Source organism: Tasmannia lanceolata, unplaced genomic scaffold (assembly GCF_043159265.1).
Source record: "Tasmannia lanceolata isolate RefF3 unplaced genomic scaffold, GAP_Taslan_0.1 ptg000006l, whole genome shotgun sequence".
NCBI lineage: Eukaryota > Viridiplantae > Streptophyta > Magnoliopsida > Canellales > Winteraceae > Tasmannia > Tasmannia lanceolata.
Window position 1 is genome coordinate 983,746 of NW_027518683.1, and position 24,610 is coordinate 1,008,355.

Sequence of the window (24,610 nt, forward strand, 5' to 3'; positions counted from 1 at the left end):
ATGAGTCTCTTCCAACCGTCTCATGTAAATGCATGGTAAGAAAAGTATATCAAAAATATATGTATATATATATATTCTTTTTTTGGAAATAGGATTGTTTCAATTTGGGTTAGAGCTTCTAGCTCAATGGTGAAGGCTTTGTTATTTAACCTAGAGGTGAAACGATCTACCCGGCTCAAATTGAGTGAGTCTAATCTTGACACTAGTTGGGTTCGTCTACATGGATCATTTTCTTCCATTCTTCTCACTGGAGCATCCAAAGGCCTACGTTGGATATGCCCAAACCATCTTAAACGGTGCTCTCTCATCTTCTCCTCAATTGGTGCCACCCCCACCTTTTTACGGATGTCATGCGACAGACCAGCCGCGAAATGCCTTTTGCATTGGACGCTAGCAATTCCCTTTTTAATTTATCCCAACTTACCTATTAGAGATGATAATAATAATAAAAAAAAGGGATCGCTTCAATTTAGTCACATTTACAAATGGGACATTAAGGCCTCTTTAAAGACACTAACCATAATAATTAGTTTTGCAAATAATCATATTTAACTTCAATCCCATTTGCTTATATGATTGTATGCAATAATTTTCAGAGCTCTCTAAAGAGGCCCTAAATTAATGAGCTGCCAATGCCAACTCCCAGAAAATAATCAATTTATCACCCAAATGAAAAAGTCTATATCTACAAGGGATCCAATTAAATAACTCAATGACTGGAGCCCCTGGATGATCAATGTTCTGATGATTTATAGCCCAGGTGAGGTGTACAGTCAGATTGTCAGGATGATTATCTCGACAAATGTCGCTCGGGAAGGCTTAAATCATAAAACTAAACTTTTCTTCCTGAACTGATTGACAGTCATTGTCTCAGAAATATTTGAAGTTATTTTTTAGTACATTATACTAGCCAGGATCACTCATACCTCAAATGTCTTGATTCTTAACACCACCTCTTCCTAAAAATAACTTCAAAATTGTTTTCACTTTTCAGGCAGCACCAACCATAACAATGGGAAATAACATCAAAGATTTGTGCCAGGTATAGGAGAAATTGAGTTGTGATCCTTACAAATCAGCCCATTTACCACTACAAAATGAAGGTGATCCAAGTTAACAAAGAAAAGGAAAATTCAGTCCTTAAGAGTGCAAGTAAATTACCCAAAACCAAAAAAACACTTTTCAGCACCTAAAATCCCCTATTTTACATTAATAAACATAGAATCCTCTGCAGGGAATACTTTTTGGAGAAATAACTTATCTTGTTTTCTATACAAAGCTTTCTCCTACCTTAACCAAAAGTATCCCCTATGATTCTGCACAAATGAAAGAGAAAGAGACATTTCATTTACAGCTAATCAGTACCGAATTGATGACATGCATGACTAGGCGGATGCTATTAGCTTCAGCTGTGGTGATGGTGGTGGTGGCGAGTGTCCGTTGGTGGTTGCCAAGTATCTGGTAAACCTGCTCCAAGATAGGCCTCACGTGCATTGCGATCATTGGGTCTGCTGGATTTATGGCCATAGCAACATCTCTCATCCACTCCAGTTTTCGTGGCATCTCGTTGCCAAGATCACAGGCTAGCTGTTGGATCAGGGCAAGCAGAACACCTTGATTAAGAGGAAGAGGAACCATCGCCAATATTCCTGCCAAATCAACCTGAAGAAAGAAGATATACAGATCCAATCAGAATTTGAAGGAATTGCTCAGAATTTGAAGGAATTGCTCAGAATTTTATAGAAAAAATCCAGTTAAAAGAGAGGGTAAAGCATGTTAGCATCAACAAAATGATCGGTAGAGTTTCATCCGTTAAGTGGTTAGGATGAAACCAATACAAATTAGAGGAAAACATACTTTGGTTGCAGCAATGCAATTAAAATGAGACTATAAAGCCATTCGGCAAGAACAAAATATGACGAGCAAAAGAAATAGCCCTAGCTAGAACCCTTTTTTTTTTTATGGTTTCCCTAGCTGGAACTATTATAATACAAGAAAGTATGTATATTGGCTCGAAGCATCTAAAAAGTTTGAATCTGAATGTATTGCTGCTTGTAGCTAAAGATAAGGGATTAAACAAGTAAATATGATAATTAATTGGCAAGTGAGAATGCCTTTTGAACTTTTTATTGGTGGTTTTGAGGTTTATTAATTGGAAGATAATGATTAAGTGATTAGGAGAAAAAAGGGTTACATCAAACAATGTTAATGTGGGTACTGTGACAAACGGCACTAAGCCATTCACTCCTCCCTTGCATTTTTCATCTATGAAGAAGCTTCTATTCGCCTCCTCCGCGGCAGCAACCCACGCGGCAAAACAAAATGATCAGTAGAGTTTCATCCGTTGAGTGGTTAGGATGAAACCAATACAACTTAGAGGTAAACATACTTTGGTTGCAGCAATGCAATTAAAATGAGACTATAAAGCCATTCGGCAAAAACAAAATACGATGAGCAAAAGAAATAGCCCTAGATAGAACCTTTTTCTTTTTTGAATGGTTTCCCTAGCTGGAACTATTATAATACAAGAAAGTATGTATATTGGCTCGAAGCATCTAAAAAGTCTGAATCTGAATGTATTGCTGCTTGTAGGTAAAGATAAGGGATTAAACAAGTAAAATATAACCTAAGAACATAATAAGACTAGGAGCTAGTTTAAACTTTAAAGCCATCCCACACTGAAGGACTTTGGAATTAGATGAGTTGGTAACCATTTTGCGGGCATTGCTTACTTATGCTGTCCGATTTGCAGGCATTATTTGTAAGTACACAATGAAAACATAGCAACCATTCACAGAGAGAGAGAGAGAGAGAGAGAGCATAGCATAGCATAGCATAACTGAGAACATAGCCAGGATACAATGGAGACATAGCAGAGAGAGAGAGAGAGAGAGAGAGAGAGAGCATACCTGAGAACATAGCCAGGATACAATGGAGACATCACTTCTTTGGAGAGCCGCATTAAATGCTTCCCCATACTTGCGTTCTGATATCAATCTTTGTAGCTCTTTTCTTGGATCCACGGGTACCTCAACCTGTTGCACAGAAAGGGCCTGCGCGGAGCAAATAAATAGTTTTAACGGAGCTAAATAGTCAAGAAGATCAGTTATTTTTCGCCCTGCTATGGCCTCCCATAGCATTGAGAAGAACCAACTAGACAGGAAAGGTACAATAAGATGAAAAAAGAGGCATTACCATCTCATGCAGACCACCCAAAGGTCCATTGCTCTGTTGCGCAGACATGGGATTTATTACTTTTGGGTTTGCTCCTGAAGCCACAAGAGCTAAGAGCTTGCGATGGCCGTCAACTACTTCACCACTAAGGGATCGAGTGATCGATGATGCCGAACTCATTGCATCCTGTAATTCAAAATATATGAATCAATAAGTATATGAATGTGTACAGCCTACTGATACAGTGTTTAAAAATGCAGATGCGGCGCGGAACGCAGCCGAAGAAAATCGTAGTCGAGTTGGCGTGGACGCCGCCAAGAACACTGTTGACGTGGCTGAGTACTCGGTTGACACGGTTATATCTCGGGAGAGTCAAAGGAGTTTTTATTGACTCTGTAGGGCAAAACGCAGCCAAGGGAAAGTGAGTCCACGGTGACGCGGGGGAGTTTTATAACTATGACTAATATTTGCACTACGATGTTTTGATAATGGCTGAGCTCACAGTGTCTTTTTTATTATTTAACCATCTGTAAAAGGTTACTACAATTCCCAAAAAGATCTAAGCAGTCAGTTAAAAAGAAAAGACAAGTTGAGTTCTCCCCATAATTGCAGAGCGGGGAAGCAGAGGCCAGTAAAGGCCAGGCAGGTTTTGACTTGGGGTCGCTGTAGTTGGTGTCTGTCCTTTGTAGATTGGGGTACAAACTGTACTTACTGTGAGACACCTCGTCTCCATTGATGTATTTTAGTTGCGGGATATATGAATGCATAATCTCTCTCTCTCTCTCTCTCTCTCTCTCTCTCTCTCTCTCTCTATATATATATATATATATATATATATATATATATATAGAGAGAGAGAGAGAGAGAGAGAGAGAGAGAGAAGTAGATAGATGGGGTTTGCCCAAAAAATCAGCTCCATAGGATCATCCTAACCCTTCAATCTGTGGAGGAAAAAAATGGACAAACTTGTGGAGGTTTACACCCGTCCATTTTAACCTCCACATATCAAAGGGCTAGGATGATCCCAATGAGCTGATATTTTGGGCACACCCTATATACAGAGAGAGAGAGAGAGAGAGAGAGAGAGAGGTATGCTCCATAACAATCTAACAGTTCAGAAGATTCTGTTGCTAATACAGATGCACACACCCATATACACATGAAATTTATCTTTTTGTTTCAATATTATTCAGATAAATTTAAACAAAAATAAATAATTTGAGCATGACCCCCCTACTAAGAGAGCATAAAAAGTACCATACCCTCAAAGCAATTGCCAGTGGAGAATGAGTGGTATCAAACTGCTGTTGACTAGCATGTGTATGTTCAACCATTCCTTTCTGAAATGTAGCATCCACTTGGTCAAACATGGCCTTGCATGACATCTCAAAAGCAGGGACCACTGATGATTCCAGGCTTGACCTAAGCGCATCCTGCATGTAAAAATTCAATTGCTGAAAGAATTAGATAAAGTTTCCTAAATTCGCAGGCCAGAAAAAAAATTCCCCTAATTTCATTTTAGTGATCCAATATCAAAAAGTCTAAAATGCCTCAATTAAAAAGAAACATACAAGCACCCCAACATTCCTTAACGCATCAAGTTGCAGCAAAAGGTACAGAATCCCAAATGACAGGTGGTATTATTTTTTTTTCCCAGAAATAACTCATTATAAGAAGTATGATAAAACGATAATTGGATTAAAGAAAAACCAATGCCACAAAGCAAGGTAAGACGAAGTCTGGTTTTGGAAGGCACAAGGGAGTGAAGGGACTATTTTCGTCATTTCACCACCGAAGGGGAAAACGAGATGGTATAGCGAATATTATCAGCCTAATTACAATTTTTAATTACATCTGGTTATATAAAACAGTTCACTCAGGAAGAACTTGCAGACCTGAAGAGCTTGCTTGCCCGAAGTTTGGAATTGCGCTTGAATTTGCTTAGCAACCGTAGCTTCAAGTTTTGAAGTGACTGACTTCTCCAGCTGGCCCACTGCCTTGTCTCCAACCCCTCTCTACACGACAATTATTCGGTGAGATCTTGATGGCGTGGAAAAAAACAAGGGGCAAAAGAGTTACCATTTGACAAGACTTGGGTTCAACCTGGAATGACTCAGTGATAGCTGAAGAAATGGTCTTCTCCACAATAGGGGTAATTGCACGAACTACAGCGGGTCCCACTGCAGATATTTCTTTCTTCAACGACTTCTCTAACATGGATAGCAAGTCCTTGCTCATAAAGTTTGAGATCAAACTCGTTATCTGTTGATTACGATCCCGTTCTAGCTTCTCATGTTTTGCATTCTCTTCTTGGAAACGGGCCCATAAAGCGTCGGTGTTGGCCTTAACAGCTTTCTCCATGCTTCGGCCTACGGCTGCCTCTACTCTTTTCCCTTCTTTGTTAACAGGGACAGCCATCATCGCAGCCATCTGCTTCTGCATTTCCTTTTGCATGGTCATAAGCTGCAAGGTAAGACACGACTTGTAATTTAGCAAAAGAGAATGCACATACACAACCTGCTATCACAGAGTGATAGTAACAGTAGGCATCATGCTAAAAGAAGGAACTCTGTAACGTTTTTTAGTAAATAAGCAGCTATCAAATAAAATTGTCCGACGCCTCCCAATCAATAAAAGCTCAGTAAGAGAGAGCAGCTTGAACAATGTTGCCTTCCAACAAGTGCAATTATGATCACCAACTACAACACAATATCACAAAAATTCAGAGAATACAGAAAAGTAAATTATTATATGTTACCATGTGAAAAAGGCTGAAAATAAGTCACGTAACAAAGTTAGAACAACACATAATATTGTTACTGAAATAATATGTGGTTAGATACAAAACATGAACAAGATCTCTTTACATTATATACTCGCACGCACTGAGGAGCCGACACGGCAGTGACAGCCAGTGCACAACAAAACACAACAATTAGACAATAAGCTTCTTTATTTTGGACCAAATAACCATCACAGGCTCTTGGCCTAAGTAGATCTCAGATTTTGAAGGAGTCTCTTAGTGTATCTGCCTATGGGCGTAGGTCTTTTGTATATCTCTCTTTATATATAAATACATAAGTGAGGGGGAGATTCCCAACTCACAATCTCTTTTTCTCATTCTCTTCCTCAACATGGTTTCAGAGCCCTAGGGTTTTTGAATCCCTAGGGGCCCCCCATAGAAACCCCTCTCCTCTTCCCTTCTTCTTCCCTCTCCCCTTTCCCTAACCCTAACCCAAACCACCCGACCCCAACCCCTCTCCTCTTCCCTTTACGGTCTCAAGCAGTCTCCTAGAGCATGGTTTGAAAGGTTCAGTGATGCCATTATGCGCTTTGGTATGAAGCAGTGTGCGGTTGATCATTCTGTCTTCAGCTGTCAGTCTACAGTTGGGTGTGTACTCTTGATAGTCTATGTCGATGACATCATCATCACTGGCAGTGATACAGCTGGGATCCAGAAATTGAAGACCTTCTTGCAAAATGGGTTCTCTACCAAAGATTTGGGTCGTCTTAGATACTTCTTAAGTATTGAAGTTGCATATTCGACAAAGGGAATTTCTCTCTCACAGAGGAAATATGTCTTAGACTTACTTGAGGAGACATGTTATCTTGGAGTGAAACCTACCTCAGTTCCCATGGACTCAAATGTGAAGTTACTACCTGAAAAGGGAGACTTGTTAGATGACCCAGGCAGATACAGGAGGCTAGTTGGTAAACTTATCTACCTTACAGTCACACTCCTAGATATCTCCTTTGTTGTTGGTGCTTTCAGCCAACATATGAGTTCACCTCGTACTTCACACTGGGTAGCAGTCCTTAAGATTCTTCGATATTTGAAAAGTGCCCCATGTAGGGGGTTGTTATTCAAGAAACATGGACATCAGAAGATAGAAGGGTACACATGCATATTGGGCAGGATCTCCAGCTAATTGGAGATCTAACACAGGATACTGCACATTTATGGGAGGTAACCTTGTGTCATGACGGAGTAAGAAACAAGATGTTATCTCCAAATCTAGTGCAAAAGTGGAATATAGAGCTATGGCACACACAAGTGGAGAGCTCATTTGGTTACGCTCTCTCTTGTCAGAGATCGGTTTCTCCCCATCATCTCCTTCTCAGTTATATTGTGACAACAAGGCGGCGATTCACATTGCCACAAATCCAGTCTTCCATGAGAGAACTAAACATATCGAGGTTAATTGCCACTTCATCCGGCATCGGATCCAAAAAGGAGAAATATGCACAGTGTTCACTAGATCAGTGGACCAATTAGCTAATATGTTTACCAAGCCATTGAACAAAGCCAAATTAAGTGATAATTGTAGCAAGCTAGGAATGTTTGACATATACATTCCAGCTTGAGGGGGAGTGTTAGTGTATGTATATGCCTATGGGCATATTGGCCTTTTGTATATCTCTCTTTATATATAAATACAAAAGTGAGGGGGAGATTTCCCAACTCACAATCTCTTTCTCTCATTCTCTTCCTCAACAGAGTCAAACCAAAATTTGATCTGACTGCGAATACAGAAAATCCAGACCAATCGATAACCAAATCTTCAATTGATGGATTATACCATCTATCGACAAATTAAGCCGTCAATCGATCGGTAGCTCTGAACAGTTGTGGCGGAACTGTTTTAGCAAGTTTTATTTTTAGTTTTTTTGTTGTTTTTCTTGGGTATTCCCATACGGATTTGGGAGTCTATTTTTGTGCAATTACATTCGAATAGTAGTAGTCATAAGGTTTCATTAAAGGGTTGATAATATAAAGGGCCGAGGAATATATAAGGAGACTTTTTTACTAGGTTTGAATAGAGAAGTTTTCTTTTGAGAGTTGCAGCAAGTGAATTTGAATTATTTTGTGGTTTTCTAGGGGTTTCACATGAACCCTCATATCTTTCTTCTTTTTTTACTCTCTCACATGAACCCTCATATCTTTCCTCTTATGTTATTTTCCACTATGTATCTTGACCATCACGGTCGCTTTTCTCAATAAATTGGCTATCATTTCAAGAAAAGAAGCACCTTATGCACCTAATTCGGCTTTTCGAACACAATGTCAAGTTTAAGTACAGTTAAGTACTTTCATTGTGGGTAGATCATTGGTTAAGTGAGTCTCGTTTACGCCGTGCATTTCCGAGGCTATACCTTTTAGAGACCGAGAGAGATGCAAAGGTGGTGAGTGACTACATATTGGGAAGCGGGGGGAGATGTGAGCGTAGTTTGGTCCCCTAGACTTAGGCGCAACCTTAAGGACAGTGAAATAGAATACCTATCCAGCCTATTGTCGCATCTTGACTACTATTATTATTCCTCTAACTGCTCGGACTGCAGGGTGTAGGGTGTGGAAGCCGGATCCATTTGGCTCATACTCAGTGCATTCGTTCTTTTACATGTTGGCCTTTCTGCTTAGAAGAGATTCCTACTGCACTCGAGTATGGAACTCTAGAACCCCACCAAAGGTGGTGGCCTTTGCTTGGATAGTCGTGAGGAGAAAGGTATATGATCATTTCAGGAAGGGCTTACTAGCCGGAAGCCAAGTCTGCATGACATGTTTCATCAAATCCTTCCCAACAAGCTTTTTATCTCTAGCTTTCACAATGAGACCAAGCTTCTTGATGCAGGACGATCGAAAGTTGAAATAATATTTCGCTTTGATACCAAATCTGATGTAAGAGGATTCTTTGAAAAGGACGTTGGGGTGAAAAAGATGTGTGAAAATTAGGGTTTTGACTACTAAAATAGGTGATTAGGTTGGGGAAATAATTCTCCAGGGTCTAGGATAGATTTCGGGTGGTGAAGACATATGACGGGAAGCTTTCGAAGGATGTCAGGAAGGTGTAAAATGGGTTTTGGGACAAAACGAGAGAGACGCGGGATAGAGATGGATTTGAATGATGTTTCTAAGGTTGGAAATTTTTTTAATAGGTATTGTTGGGATTTTGTGTAGAAGATGAGCTAAAAATAATGCAAGAGAGGTTTTCGGGTTAACGGATTAATGAGATTGAGAAAAACTAGAAAAAAGAAACATGAAAGAGGTATATAGCAAGGTCGGAATCTCACCAACCAAAACCCAGGGCATCACACCAAGGGGTTACTAGTTATCACACGTTAGGGAAGATCAAGGCATCTCACCTTTGCAAGACTAGACATCACATCCACACAAGAGGAAAAAACTTCAAATATTTTCATCCATCATAACATAAGATATCATTCTTTTCAAAAAGTGCCCTAAGGCTTACAATATATATGAAAGAAGAAGAGAACTAGAACTTTCTCAAACCCTAAAAAAACTAATACCTTTGGACCAAACTACCCTCTTACTTGCTTCCTCCTTAAAAATCCCGTAATACACATGTGGGGCCTCTTTAAAGCATTCATAACTCAAAGAACTTAATCTATTTTGATGTAAAAAGACTCTAATACCCCTAAAACACACTTAAAAATTAAAATATGGCCTTAAGATGGTCCCCATCACTTCTCTTCTGCAACATTGGCCATAGCTTATCCTCCTCATCATTCATGCAGGTGTCTATGATCTCCTTGACAGGCTCGTAACATAACAATATGAATCCTATTTTGTAGGTAGCAAAGCTTCTATGTTGCATGGATTCTTTGCCCCCCTATGCCGAATCCGTGTCGACACGTCTCCGCATCCGAATCGGACATGGATTCACGTGGGACACACCCGGATTCTTGTCGTAGCCGTGTCCTGCACGAATCCTGTTATCTTCGGGCGAATCTGATTCATCGTTGTCTCTTTTGAAATGTGAATCCAGTATATTTTCCCTTTAAATGTATTTTCTTAACTTTTTCATATGAAAGCACAACCCGTACACTTCTAATAAAAACCCTAGCTCCTCGAACATCGACCCCCTTCCTCCTTCAACTCTCTTAATACAAAACTCGCCTCAACCCTCTACCCTGAAAGTTTTCATGAATATACATACATACATACATATATAAATTTTAAATTTTAAGTTTTATTTTATTTAAAAATTACCGAATCCGAATCCTACTTTTGGGGGTTTGTCGAATCCGACACCTTGAATCCATGCAACACTGCAAAGCTTGTATTCCCGGTAGTCCATTTCTTGGTAGCGGATCAAGGAAGAAAAGAAAACATCTGATGTCAAGGGGGAGAAACTCAACAATCACTAGACTAGTCCTGGATATCCCAAAACGAGCCAACATGTCCGCCTCATTAAGTATTGGCTGAGTGTCAAGTGTGATAAAAAATCAGATAATTATCCCCAACTTGGTGTAAGATCTCGTCTATACATAATGGAGGGCCTTTTGGATAAAAGAAAATTTGTATCGGTCAAATCTTGATATAGATGTGCACGGTTTTGGGCAACGGTGCTGGGTTTGTCAAAACAACAAAAGGGAATGGAAGAAATGCCGGTCTTTATACCGCCTATTCCTTCTCATTTGTGGATTGATGTTTCTATGGATTTTGTTCTTGGCCCTTTGCAGACACCATGAGGTTGATAGTGTTTCTATTGTTCTTGGCATGTTCTCCGTGATGGTTCACTTCATACCTTGCAAAACCAGTCTTGACACAACTCGCATGGTGTGGACCCCGATCCCGATTTTTTGGGAATTTGGGGTCAGGTCAAAATGGGGTGTCTACACATGGCTGATTTATTCCACAAAGAAATTGTTCATTATTGTAGTTTATGTAAAGACTATTACTCCACTTTTGGCAAAGCTTATGATAAAAGTTAGAGATTGATTTAAATTTGAGTAGTCCTTATCATCTGCAAACCAACAACCAAATCAAAGTTGTCAACAGCAGCCTCGGCAACATGTTGCACGCTCAAGTGAAATGGCTCTACTTACAATAGAATTTGGGTTTTCGCTCAACTGGGAACAAAGGTCAGCTAAAGATCATTCAGACGAGATCAAAGGAATACATAAACCATCATTCTGACAGAGGTCAACATGCCTTATGCCATAAAAGTGTGGAAGAGTAAGCCACGTTGTCCATTCGAAGTGTTGGAAATATGGAAGAATATTTGTTCCAAGCTATTAGGTGAAGAATAGTGGGAAGTGAGAGGTGTTTCCCCCTTATGGGCGGACCCCGGAGGTTTTCTCGGTGATCGGTGGCCAAATCGGAAAGGTAGTGGCTCTGAATAGTTCTTGTGTATTAGGGGCTAGAGCCAGCGGAGGTAAACTATATTTAAGAATTTTGTTGTTGACCCCCGAGGAGCATAGTTCCCGATGACAACAGTGGACAGAGATATGTTCCGTGTTTGGGTAAAAAGGGACGAGCCGGGAGGTTTGCAAGAGCTAGTGGTGGATGAGCGCAGTGGGTCATATGGACTACTCTCATCGAGAGAAATATGGCAAGGGCGTGGTGAACTCTACGGTGGTGGCCATCGCTGTCGACGACCGTGCCAGACACTGACAATAGATCTCTATGGCAGGAGCTATGGTAGACAGGTGGACCCTCTTGGGGAGGCATCCCAGATGCATCTATCGTGGTGGGTCCTGTCGCTGTCTGGGGAAGAGATACAAAGTCAAAATTCAACTTGCATTGAAAGAAGATGCAGAGAGCTACAGCAAATGCTTCTTTTGCAGACGCTGGCGTGCACTGGTCGAGGCAACAGCAAGTTCGCTTTTCAACAACCTTTTTCAATTTCCCTTTTTCAACTCTCGACAGCAATGTATCAAGAAGGTATCTAGCGCCTTCACCGAGGAGAGGTATAAGGGGCCGTGGTCCAGTGTTATCAATTGCTAGGGTCTAGAACTCGACCCATGGGCCGTGACAAAGTCTAGGTGGGCGGCATTCAGACAAGCTTGGAAAGGGTGACATATAGTGACCCAGGAGTTTCAGAGGAGCAGGAGGTAGCCCATGTTATATTTAATTTAAATGGACCTATATTGTGGTAAGAAGGCAAGCCTTGGCGCAATGGTAAGGTTGCTCCATTGTGACCTGGTCACAAGTTCGAGTCACGGAAACAACCTCTCTGCAAAAGCAGGGGTAAGGCTGCGTACATCTAGCCCTCCCCAGACCCCGCAATGGTGGGAGCCTCATGAACTGGGCCGCCCTTTTTTTTTACATATGTTGTGGTACCTACACCCCTCTAGTATAGAATTTTCTCATTGACTGTTACAATTTATAAATATGCAGTACAACCTAAGAGGATTTTAAATAAATAGTGGGGGAGTACAGTACCAAAATGTAGGTGTAAATATCACAGCCCCATTTATCGTATTAAGTCTGTTGTCAAAATCTTACGATTCAAATCGATTCGTGGGTTGAATGATTCAAATCGAACGAAGAATCTTTTTTCTTAAAAATCTTACGATCCAAGTACGATTCGACTTTCAATCGTGTGATTTCTACAATTTTTACGATTTTTACGGTTCTGTCTATTTTAGATTTTGAGAACTGATTGTGATTTCAAAATGAAAATCATTTCAAAATGCTTTGTTTATTGCTGACATTTCTTTGTATGATGATTATTATAGATTTGAGTATGTGCTTTGTTTACTGTTGTGATAAATCATATAATAATTTATTATATGATGAATATAGTTTGTGCTTTGATTAGTAATTTATTGTGCGATGAATATGGTTTGTGCTTCGGATTACTAATCATGGAATTTTATATTTAATTTAATAGTTTCAAATGAAAAATAGATAATTAATCATTTTATTCTTATTTTTTACCTTTTTATTTTTAAATATTCTTTCTCATTTTTAAATATAAATATGAAAAAATCTTACGATTTACGATTCGATATGATTCGAACCTTGTTACGATTTACGATTCGATTCCGATTTTCAGAACATTAACCATCAAATGCACATGATAAATTAAAGAAAAAAAAATCTAAAATGCTATAAGTGATGCAATATCCTTCAATAACGAAACCTAAAGTGATTTTTCTAAGCTTGTCTTCTACAACCAATATGTACTTTTGTATATGTTCTATGTTAATTAGCCAAATTAGCTTTTATAGCAATGCATTATCCTCAGTTTCAAAAACAATAACTGCTGAGATTTTTTTTTATTTTGGACTTTTAAGTGCTGAGAAAATTGCGACACTGCTGTTATGAACCTGAAAAATGATATAGCCGAAGCTTGAAATAGTCACCTGATTGAGCATCTCTTGCATACCCAGAATCGGAGAAAAAGCAGCCTCTGTAGAAGGAATACTTGGGCTACTACCTGGTTCATTTAGAGAATCAGTAGAGTGGAAAGGGCTCGGCGAAGGGTAAGATGAACCAGAAATCTGAGAGATCTTTGCTTTTTGTTTCTTCCCTTTTGCAGCCGATAAAGGCGATTGAGCAACACTTGTCACTGTATAAGATTCAGCAACTTTTCCAGGGAAACCCCTTGTGGTTTCTTGAACTTCTTCAGTGGTATCTAGAGGCTGCTCCACTCCCTCAACAGCACCAAAATCTTCAGCTTGACGAGTTTCGTCCACACTCAAAATTTCTGTAGACAATGTGTGGCGCTCTCTTGCCATCTCATTGCTAAGATCAGAAGTCTGAGTGTAAAAGGATCTCTCTTTTTTCTCTGCATGAAGAATTTGTTGTTCTCTCTGAGAGTCAAATTCCTCCCGGCTTTCACCGACAACTTTAACCTCCACCTCTACACTCTCTACTTCATTGTTAACAACTACATCCTGAACCTTTGGTTCCCCCGCTTTCAGTCCCTGAGCAACATGAGTATTCTCAGATGAAGAAACGGCCATTGACAGTATTTCTGATGGAGTTATCAGGTGTGTTGGGTGTTTGAATGTGATAGGAGGATTTGGCACCATAGAAATATCATTTTGTGCAACGTTAGTTTCGTCCTTCCTTGAGCACTCATCTAAAGGGATATCTGGGTAGTTCGTAGGAATGGCATCCACTCTCCTCTCAACTAAATAATCAAAAACTGGCTGGTCGACACCACGATCACCACCTGGCTCAAAGCTATTTGATGGGCTTCTAAAACCAGATAGTCTTCCTGATAACCTTGGACTCAAAGGAAGAGAAGGAGACGCAACATGAACACTATCAATATCAGCAGTTGTAGGTGACAAAGCACTTGACTTTGACTCCACATTCGAAGCACTCAATTCAAGGCTAGAAAGCTCAGGAGCACTTGAAAATACAGGATATCTAGCAGGAGGTGCACTCTCAGAAGGTATAAGTAGAGGCGATTTTGGCGTAGCACCTCCAACAGGCATCTCGGTCGACCTATTTCCATTTGATGGTTCCAATACATTGAGTCCATCTGAACCAGGTGCCTCAAAAGCACGAGAAATAGAGGAATCCTTGTCAATGTTCGCATTCTCCAGTGGCGGTGGCAAGCACCGTGGTAAATCCAAAGCATACTGTTGAATAGCCTGAGTTTGGACACAGTAAACCTGAACAATATGTCCCCCATCTGGAGAGCAGTCACTAGTTCCTGTAAGACTCAAAATAGGCATTGTGACAGTAAACTCTGCTATATAATCCATGCGCGTAGCCGCTGGATATGGACCATAGTCCACATGGACAGCATATATAGCGTTCTTCTTGGCATTTGCAAGTAAAATAAGGCCTGCACTTGGGACTGCGACAACTTGATTGAAAAATGCGTCTTCAGGTCGAGGTTCCACAGAACTCCTTAACTCAATGGTCTGAGTGCATTGCCATGACTCAGCATCACTGGGCAATAGCCACCCTTCTTCGCTGGCCGATGCCCAAACCTTCACTTCACGATTCAGATCACCCTATAAACAAAATAGAAGAACTGTTTTACTACACATTGCCAAGACAAATTTTAGGCATTGGCATGGTCGATCTTTCATGCATTACCATCCCCAACTATAAAAAAATGGCTTGTAGAAAAACCTAGAATCCTCTAATCAACATATATTTCAAAAAAGCCAACACATCTGTAATTAACTCACTAAGCATTTCAAGGACTACTGCAATTCAAAACCCATGAAGAAGTAAGAATATCCTTAGAATTGCAAGAGACCATATCAACACTACTATAGTGGAGGGGGATTCATTAAATGTGGTTAGGTGGCTCCGTGGGAGACTTTCTCGGTCTTCCCTGTTTTAATATAGTTGACTTACCATTTCAAAAAAAAGAATATGCTTAGAATATATATATATATATATATATATATATATATATATATATATATAGAGGAAAAGGATTGTGAGCTTGAGCGTTGGAACATATTCGTGAGCTTGAGCTCAAAAACCATTGAGGCCCACATTGTTAGGATGATCCAAAGCATTCACTAGAAAGGGCCTTACATAGATAGGGTGTGTACAAAAAATCAGCTCCATAGGATCATCCTAACCCATCCATTTGTGGAGGTCAAAACGGACAGACCACAAATCTGCCCATTTTTGCCCTCCACTTTTGGAGGGGTTAGGATGATTCAATGGAGCTGATTTTTGGTACACACCCTATCTATGATAGGCCCTTGCAAATGAATGGTTTGGATCCTCACAGAAATTGTGGGACCCATGTGAATGGTGCACTCAAGCGCACCATTCCTTATTAGAGCTTGAGCGCACGAACATATTCCTCATATATATATATATATATATCGGAAAAGTGTTGCTACTTGGTCTTGTAGCTGAGCTTATCTACTCGGTCGGGTTAAATACTGTGGGGGCCCACATTGTTTGGGTGATCCAAACCATTCATTTGAAAGTCCCTTACCTAGATAGGGTGTTCACAAAAAATCAGACCTATAGGATGATCCTAACCCATCCAACAATGGAGGGAAAATGGGCAGATTTGTGGACAAACTGTGTCTGTCCATTTTTTCCCGTTTTGCTCTCCACTGTTGGATGGGTTAGGATCATCCTATGGGTCTGATTTTTTGTGGACACCCTATCTAGGTAAGGGACTTTCAAATGAATGGTTTGGATCACCCAAACAATGTGGGCCCCCACTGTATTTAACCCAACCCAGTAGATAAGCTTAGCTACAAGACCGAGTAGCAACACTTTTCCGTGTATATATATATATATATATATATATATATATATATATATATATATATATAGAGAGAGAGAGAGAGAGAGAGAGAAAAGAGAAGGTACTCCCTGGAGTAGATAACTTCTCTACTCCCTACCTTAAAATAACAGTTGGGGCCACATTGTTTGGGTGATCCAAAGCATTCATTTGATGCGCCCTCGCATAGATAGGGTGTGCCCAAAAAATCAGCTCGATAGGATCATCCTAACCATATGAACTGTGGAGGCAAAAATGGACGTGTATAAGCTTGCACAAATCTGTCCATTTTTTGCCTCCACAGTTCATAGGGTTAGGATGATCCTATCGAGCTGATTTTTTGGGCACGCCCTATCTATGTGAGGGCGCATCAAATGAATGCTTTGGATCACCCAAACAATGTGGCCCCAACTGTTATTTTAAGGTAGGGAGTAGATAAGTTATCTACTCCAAGGAGTACGTTCTCTTTTCTCATATATATATATATATATATGAGGAAAAGGATTGTACGCTCGAGCGTACCAAGCTTATGGTACGCTCGAGTGCCCAATCACATGGGTCCCACATTTTTTGTGGTGATCCAAAGCATTCATTTGCAAGGCCCTATCATAGATTGGGTGTGTACCAAAAATCAGCTCCACTGAATCATCCTAACCCCTCCAACAGTGGAGGGCAAAAATGGGCAGATTTGTGGACACAGAGTGTCTGTCCATTTTGACCTCCACAAATGGATGGGTTAGGATGATCCTATGGAGCTGATTTTTGGTACACACCCCATCTATGTAAGGGCCTTTCAAATGAATGCTTTGGATCATCCTAACAAAGTGGGCCCACATGTGATTGGGCACTCGAGCGTACCATAAGCTTGGTACACTCGAGCGTACAATCCTTTTCCTCTCTCTCTCTCTCTCTCTCTCTCTCTCTCTCTCTCTCTCTCTCTATATATATATATATATATATATATATATATATAACACTCTCCCTATATCTATATATATATAATACACACACACACACACACACAAACTACATGGCACAGTTCAAGAAAGATAGAGAAGACAATACCGCTGTGATGAGAACAATGTGATCAGGGCGGTGAGGTGCTGTTAAGAATGTGACCGAGTTAACAGGCTGACCAGCATGTGGCTTCAGTGTCACGAGTGGCAACGCCTTACGGTCTTCCCAGATCTTAACCTGTTTCAAATCACAAATTTCATTCATAAACCAAGCAATAAATATGATATTTCATGGTGTTGCAACATGACAGGATAAAAACCAAGAAAAGAATAGCAACAAAAAGTAACTACATAATGAATATTCACATGTTTCCTCCCAAATAAAAATCAACATCATTAAGCTAACAGAAGACTCAACTTTCCTACAATAGAAAATAAACATACAACAGACGAAGAGCAACAATGATGGGGGGCATCCACGACCAAAGAAAGCCAAGGAGGACAGAAACGGAAGTTTATAAAGAGCTCAGATGAATGTGGGGTACATCAAGGTATGATGTCATCCTCACGAAAATAACCCATGGTATTTTTTAAAAACAATTTAGACAGTTGACTTTTTGTCAAACTAGTCTACATACGTTTAATCCCCATTTTGCTTTTCGAAAGCGTGGGTGGGGGCCACTCTAGCAGTCGACCGATTTTCCTAAAGCTTTTGCTTAGGATGTAGTTACTTCAATGCTTGGTCAAGGTTTCCTACTTTGGAAATTATTGGCTGTAGTAGGTTAAAAGGTATCTAGGCTAGTTTCTTAAGTTCAATTAACAATATTTAGATAATCATAGGAGAGTCTTTACTCTTACTTCTGAATTGTAAAGGGGCTTAAGTAAATTGGTTTCTTAAAAAAGGATTGGCTTTAGGAAAGGTCTGCAAAGTTGATTATTTTTAGCAAGTTTAGATTTAGTAGTTGCAAAGATTCAAAAAAAAAAAATTTAGTAGTTGCAAAAAGGCAAGAATCAATCCCAAATTTTAGTGGGGTTTGGTTTCCATATACTGTAAGGTCAAAGGCCATATTAAACACAATAGATGAGAACTAAGTGTTGAAGTTTTGCTTGCATGTGGAAGTGATCTCCCAGCTAATAGTGGGTGTGATGCCTTTGATCGAATCTTTGGTGTGCTGCCATGGGCGCCTTGGAGTGATTCCTTGGCTAGTCAGTGGTGTGATTCCCTAAAGTATATAATTTCTAAGTGCTTATCCCGTCTTCTTCAATCTGGTATATTCTTCCACTTCAATCATTCATTCTAATCTACACTTTGATCTTCTTCTTTGCTTCTTAATCTTAGGGCGCGTTCGGCAACCATTATAAAATCTTTTTATGCCTATTTTGTAGGCGCAAGAATGAGAGAGAATAGGGAAATCCCAATAATCTTGTTCGGCTCACCGACCCACCACAAGCCCGTTTCTAAAAAAATTTCACTTTTGCGCGTATTTCACCCTAAAAAGATGGGATTCTGCGGAACGACTCGGAGTTGCTTCCGAGATATCATCAATCTGTTTCTCTCGGCTAAAAATGAGAAGCCTTGCCGAACACGCCCTTAATTTCCTTAAGTTTCTATTTTGGAATAGCTATCATGATGCAACCAGTTCCAATCGAGAGTTCCTAACCGTTGATTTAACAGACTGATTTGGTTCAAACTTTGGGGCTTTCCTCTACTCCATAACAGGCATTCCATTCTAAAGTTTCAGCCTGGCCTAGGGGCTAGATTTGGGTGTTTTCAAAACTTGCAGATTTGAAGAAACTTGCAGATTTGGTCCTTTTGGGATCCGATTGATCTCAAACATTGACATTGTGACTACTATCTCTGGTTAGTGATTTCCTACCACGTACTAAAATTTCAAAGAAATCCAACAAGCATATCGTTGTCAAAAATTAAGAAGTCAATCAAAATTTTATTTTTATTTAAAAAAAAAAAAAATTGTTTCTCTAAATCCAAAAATTCAGAAGTTATTTTTTCTTGAAATCCCTTAATTGGATTCCATCTATTTCACTACTAGAGTCCAACAACCAGTCCTAGTTGAAGGTACTCGCCATCAAGGATCTTCAGATCAATCAATTATTGCTATAAGAGCTAGAATCATAGTTTTAAATTTCCACTGAAAATAACTCAAAACAACAGAAATTTTTTTGTTTCTGTTAAAGTATAAAAGATAAATAACACCTTTCTCCAACAGCTTGAGCTTTTGGAGAAGTTGGTAAGTTGACATGGTATCAGAGCCAAAGGTCTCGAGTTCAAACCTCCCGGATAACAAAATCCACATGCGATGGTCAGCCCAAAGTGGGACCACATGTGCCACGTGTTTGCTAAGTGGGCCACACGTGCGGGGAGTGTTAAAGTATAAAAGATAAATAACACCTTTCTCCAACAGCTTAAGCTTTTAGAGAAGTTGGTAAGTTAACAGTTTCCAACTCCATCGAAACACATAACGAAACCAAAATTAATAGCAAAATCAAAATCATAAGTGTATTAATGGTATATTGTAGTAAATGTTAGATAATTATATTTATATAAATTGCATGTGAAATTTGTTGTATGAATAAAAACATGGAAGTTTATGGAAATCCATGCAAACAGGGGAAATTTAGGAAGAAACTTCAGAAAATGCTAGAAGAAGCACGTGCATGCGCGCACACACTTAGAAACCATCACATAAGCAAGACAATCATCCATAATGCTTTAATAAGACAAATACCTAGTGACATGAGTTGTTGCACATGTTTGTAAAGAAAGATTCATTCTAAACATAGACATTTCACATGTTTTGAAAGCTGATGATCGTGCCATTTCTTTTACTTTTCAACCTACTCATCTTATTAATAGAATGGGTAGCAATATTTCCTTAAAAAATGGGGTTTTATGATTATGTGTTGAATGCAAGGAATCAAACTTCGGAATTTAGTCCCCACGGAAGTCGACAAATGTTGGCCGAAATCGACAAGTGACGGAGGAAGTGTAAACTATGATTTCTCTTGCAAGTTGCAATGGAAGAAAGTGTTCTTGGCATCAAGTTGAGAGGTGGTACCACTATAGAAACAAATAATAGAAAAAAATTAGTAATGCCAAAACTTCCACATAGCTTTTTCACAACTCATGCATTAAATCCCACAATTAAAAATTCTTTTTTTTGATGGAACACAATTAAACATTCTTTGTTTCCATCATTTGTTTTACATGTATTTGATTTAGTACACGCACTTGCAATCTACTTTCCCCAGGCACTAAGACATAGAAGCGCAATAAAAGAACACTACAACTCTACAATGAGAAGTGAAATACCCTCAAACAATGGAACACACACAACTAGTGAAAATGTGCGTTCTGGTTATAAAAAACAAGAAGAGATTTCCCAAGCAGACTGCCCACAATTCACGCAAGCAAAGCTCAAAAGTTGTACTTCAAAAGTCCAAGCTAGGCAAAAGCATAAAATAAGGATGGATGACAACAAGCAAATAGTGGGTCTCGCTGCAACCTACTTTCCACTTGAACTTCATTTGCAATATTTGGAGGGCCTCGAGGTTGGCCACATTGTGGGTCCTTTGGAAGAAGAGGAATGCTCGGCTCTTCTAGAACATTTCCAAAAGCCCATATTCCATCTACTTGAAGATCATTTTGATCATTATCTCCTGGGTGAGGATTCAGCCTTGCTTCAATCTTTATCCTAGCAAAGATATCAGGCGATGTTGGAAGGAGATATGTTCTATTCTAGAAAGGGTGGAACCAATCCTCCATAGATGGTCTCCTCCAGACCCAGGAGGGTTGAAATTTAACTTTGACAGATCAAGCATTGGCAACCTTGATCCAGCAAGAGTGAGGAGCCTCCTAAGAGATGAAAGGGGGATGACTAGATGGACCTTGTCTGGACCTAACGAGCCAAAAGTTTAAACCGTGCTTCATGGCATTCGGAATAGCAGTAAATGCTACAAGAGAAGGATTGTAAAATCCTATGTATGAAGAATATACAGCAGTAAGAGAAGGACAGTAAAATTTCATCAGCAACCTGGATTATTCATCAGACCTACTCAAACCATGATAAGCCACTGACATCTAAAACATCAAATTTCAGCTACATGATCCAAAGTTCCAAACAAGTGCTTTAAACAAAACTGTTTGACCTTGGCTATCTCAAAAGCTAAAAGAAAATTGGGGAAAAAAATGATGCAACATCTAGCTCAAGGTATTTCAAATGCACAAAAAATATTTTTTTTATGCAATATCTAGCTCATGATATTTCAAATACCCAAAGAAATATAGAAATACACACTCCGCAAATAAATTAAATGGTTCAAGAGCAATAAAACAGTCACAACAAATACAAACCGTGCCATCTGCTGATGCTGAAACTAGACGAGTAGTCATCCACTGGCACATAGACAAATCTGTCACTTCCCCTTCATGTTTACCAATAAATTGGACTCCATCAATCAGCTTCTCATTCTCGATGAAGCACTTGATAGGTTCCTCGGCCGAAAATACTTCACCTTTTCCAACTTTCGTGGTATCAATTTTCAGCAAACGTTTTCCAATCCCAACGACCAAAACTTCCTGTAAAACTCCATTCAGTTAAGAGATTTATATAGAATTCGATGAGTGCTCAGAGGGGATAAAGTATTACTAACAACTTAATAGACCCTACTAGTAACAAACCTAGCAGAGAGAAGTAGATATTGACTATAACCCTTTTAAGATGATATAAAACCAATAGTGATACATTAAGCTCAGCCTTACTTGTTTGTGAGAGTGCCAACAGACTCTTGGATGAAATGATTCCCCCTCCCCCACTATCTGAAGGGCAATAATGATTTTTCCTGTTATCTGTGGATTATCTTCCTCATCGGGGCCTTCATTGATCTTCCACACAAAAACCCTTCCATCTATGCTCGCACTGCACAATGAAAGAACAAGCAAATTGCTAATAAAAAATGGATGAAGAAAATGAAGAAGTACAAATATAGAAATACCTGGCCAAAAGATGAACATCCTCTGCAAAAAATGCCATGTCGGTGACCCTCTGACAAAAATAACAATGTCAAAGAATTGGCATAACAGGTGAAAAATAAAATAATCTTAAACTACGATCAGTTTCTATAATTGTGACTCTGATGATCATAAAATGAAACTCAATGCATGTAGATAGCACTGGGGAAAATTTTAATATATGTTCAAAGAAAATCACATTGCTCATGAATATCATTCAGTAAATACAGTTATTTTTATTTTATTTTTTTGAATGGTGTTCAGTAAATAGACAGTATTTCCGAATTTTCATGAGAATATAGAAAATGAGAGATAAGAAAAGGCAAGAAACGTAATATAAGTTTGCTTGAAACAGATGTTACGGTGACCTCATCGAATTAAGATTCAAATCAATGGTCACTCCAATAGACAACAAAAGCTGCAAGCAAGGCTGTGACACTGCAACCTAATAAGTTTTATTCTTGAATAATTGCTTTTCATTTGCAACACATAAGCCACTGCCTAAGCAAACCATACATTTAAGGGGTTCGGCAGACCATTAGAATAATATTATAGGGGTGAACAGGCACCACAAACGTCAGTTGAGACATCGTGCTCTTTGGCCATACTTAGACCCATATAAAATCCATAGTACACCATCACAGTAAAATTGTACCTAGGTCACATTTTTTTCAAATAGTTGGATAGGAGAGTTAATTGACTTTCATCAAGCTGCGCTGCAACTCTTGTCCACATGGTTGTCATTTATAAATCATTTTCTAAATGACAGATCGGCACAGGCGGAATCAATGTACTAAAAGACCAACCCCCGCAACTCTCTTTTCCTAAAGGAGCCCTCAAAGAAAAGTAGCTTAAGCATGGAAAAGTTAAATCAGGGAAAAAAATAGTCAAGGAGGAATTAACTAAGATAGTGGTATGAGGTAGAAATCTTCCATCAGACGAACTTCAACTTTGATGCTAACTAAGATTAAAGTCTCAGTATCCAAATCTTCAACTTTTACCAAAAAAATCTACATAATCCTGATCTGAGCTAGTTAATTCACCCATAGTCAAATAAACATTTCTCATCCTTAGTTGTCGATAAATTCTTATCTAACTAAATCAATTAAAAGGAATATCATAAAAATTTGTACTCAACTCATCAACGAGGCGAACTAATCCAAAAAATTACATTATAACACCAAAATCAATAAATATCAGAAAACATACACATCCAAAAAAAAAAAATGATGTTACAACAAGTAAAGATCAGTAAATAACAAAAGTACATGAAATTCAACCTGAGTGTGACCTCGCAGCAAATATCGCAATGCAGTGTTCATATTAAGAACACGAATAGCCCCCAACTTCAATCCATAACATATATATGTCTTGTTAACCGCAATCTGCCTGCCAAGAACAAGGCCGGGATCCGAAAAGTACTTTGTAATGGGAGTAACCTCTAGCTGTGGCTGTACCTCGCCGGGCAACCGGACGTCCACGTCATAGACGACATGGTCTCCGATCAAATGGCGCCCCTTGGGCAGCTTACTGCTACCCTGTGGGCCCGCCAAGCTGACCGGCGGGCCCGACGGGATATTGGGCAAGATTGGAGGGTTAGGGTTTGAGAATTCTGAGGATGATGGAGGTGGGCCTGACGGAGTCGTGGGCTGTGGCAATTCGTGATTGGGAGGAGGGTTTGTGCCTAAGAGAGCCATTAATCTGGCTCCTGGATTAGGGTTTGAAGAGGGGATGTGAGGAAGGGGTGTAGGATAAGAGATGGGTCTTTGGGGGTGCATGTTAGGAAGAGGGTCTTGTGGGTAATGAAGGTAGTGATGAAATGGGGCGGTCTGAGGTGGGTAAGAGAAAGGACCAGGGGTTGGAGGATAAGAAGAAGGGGGTGTAGTATAAGGAGTTGGGTTAGGGTTTGGATTAGGATTTGAGGGTTTGAAGAGCTTCTGCATGTCGAAAGCTGGTGGTTGTTGATTAGGGTTTCCAGCAGAAGCCATCGAGAGAAAGGAGAAAATACAAATAATAGAATAACGAAAATGAAGAGTAGAAAAGGAGGAGGACGATTATGGAGAGGATTTATCTATCGTGCGCCGGGGGTGCGTATGTTAAGAATAGAAGAGATCTCTATGCGTTTGGGTATTGGGCCGCAACAGGTGAAGAAAAAGATGGAGAGATGACGAAGAAAGAAGCAAGGGACAGGGCAACAGTAAAGAGGAAATTGCGAAATTAAAAAAAACAAAAACCTCGGCTGTTTCTCGGCTCAACTTCTCTTCAAATTATCGTCAGATGAGATGTAGGGTTCGGACCCACATATAATTGACATCGACCGTTCATCTCCTTTCTCTGGATCTCGGATAGCCCGAAAATTACGCCAATTATGCAAAATTGTCTTCTTCTTCCTTTTTCTTTTCTCGGTGTTGTTGAATATGAATCGTTGGTTATATGTAGTTTTAGAGCGTCCCTATTTAAGAAAGACTTAGAGATCA

The 24,610-nt window shown here is 39.5% G+C and overlaps 1 protein-coding gene across 1 annotated transcript; it reads right to left on the reverse strand.

Moving 5' to 3' along the window:
- Positions 1 to 1,020: 1,020 nt before the first annotated feature.
- Positions 1,021 to 24,317, reverse strand: LOC143879175 (enhancer of mRNA-decapping protein 4-like). The gene is made up of 12 exons (XM_077381392.1): positions 23,414 to 24,317; positions 22,118 to 22,167; positions 21,885 to 22,041; positions 21,477 to 21,701; positions 17,214 to 17,342; positions 13,288 to 14,898; positions 5,278 to 5,637; positions 5,070 to 5,189; positions 4,437 to 4,607; positions 3,196 to 3,360; positions 2,910 to 3,053; positions 1,021 to 1,662 (listed from the first exon to the last, which is right to left on the reverse strand). Exons 1-12 carry the CDS (start codon positions 24,119 to 24,121, stop codon positions 1,345 to 1,347), a joined length of 4,158 nt encoding a protein of 1,385 aa, XP_077237507.1. The 5' UTR covers positions 24,122 to 24,317; the 3' UTR covers positions 1,021 to 1,344.
- Positions 24,318 to 24,610: the final 293 nt, after the last annotated feature.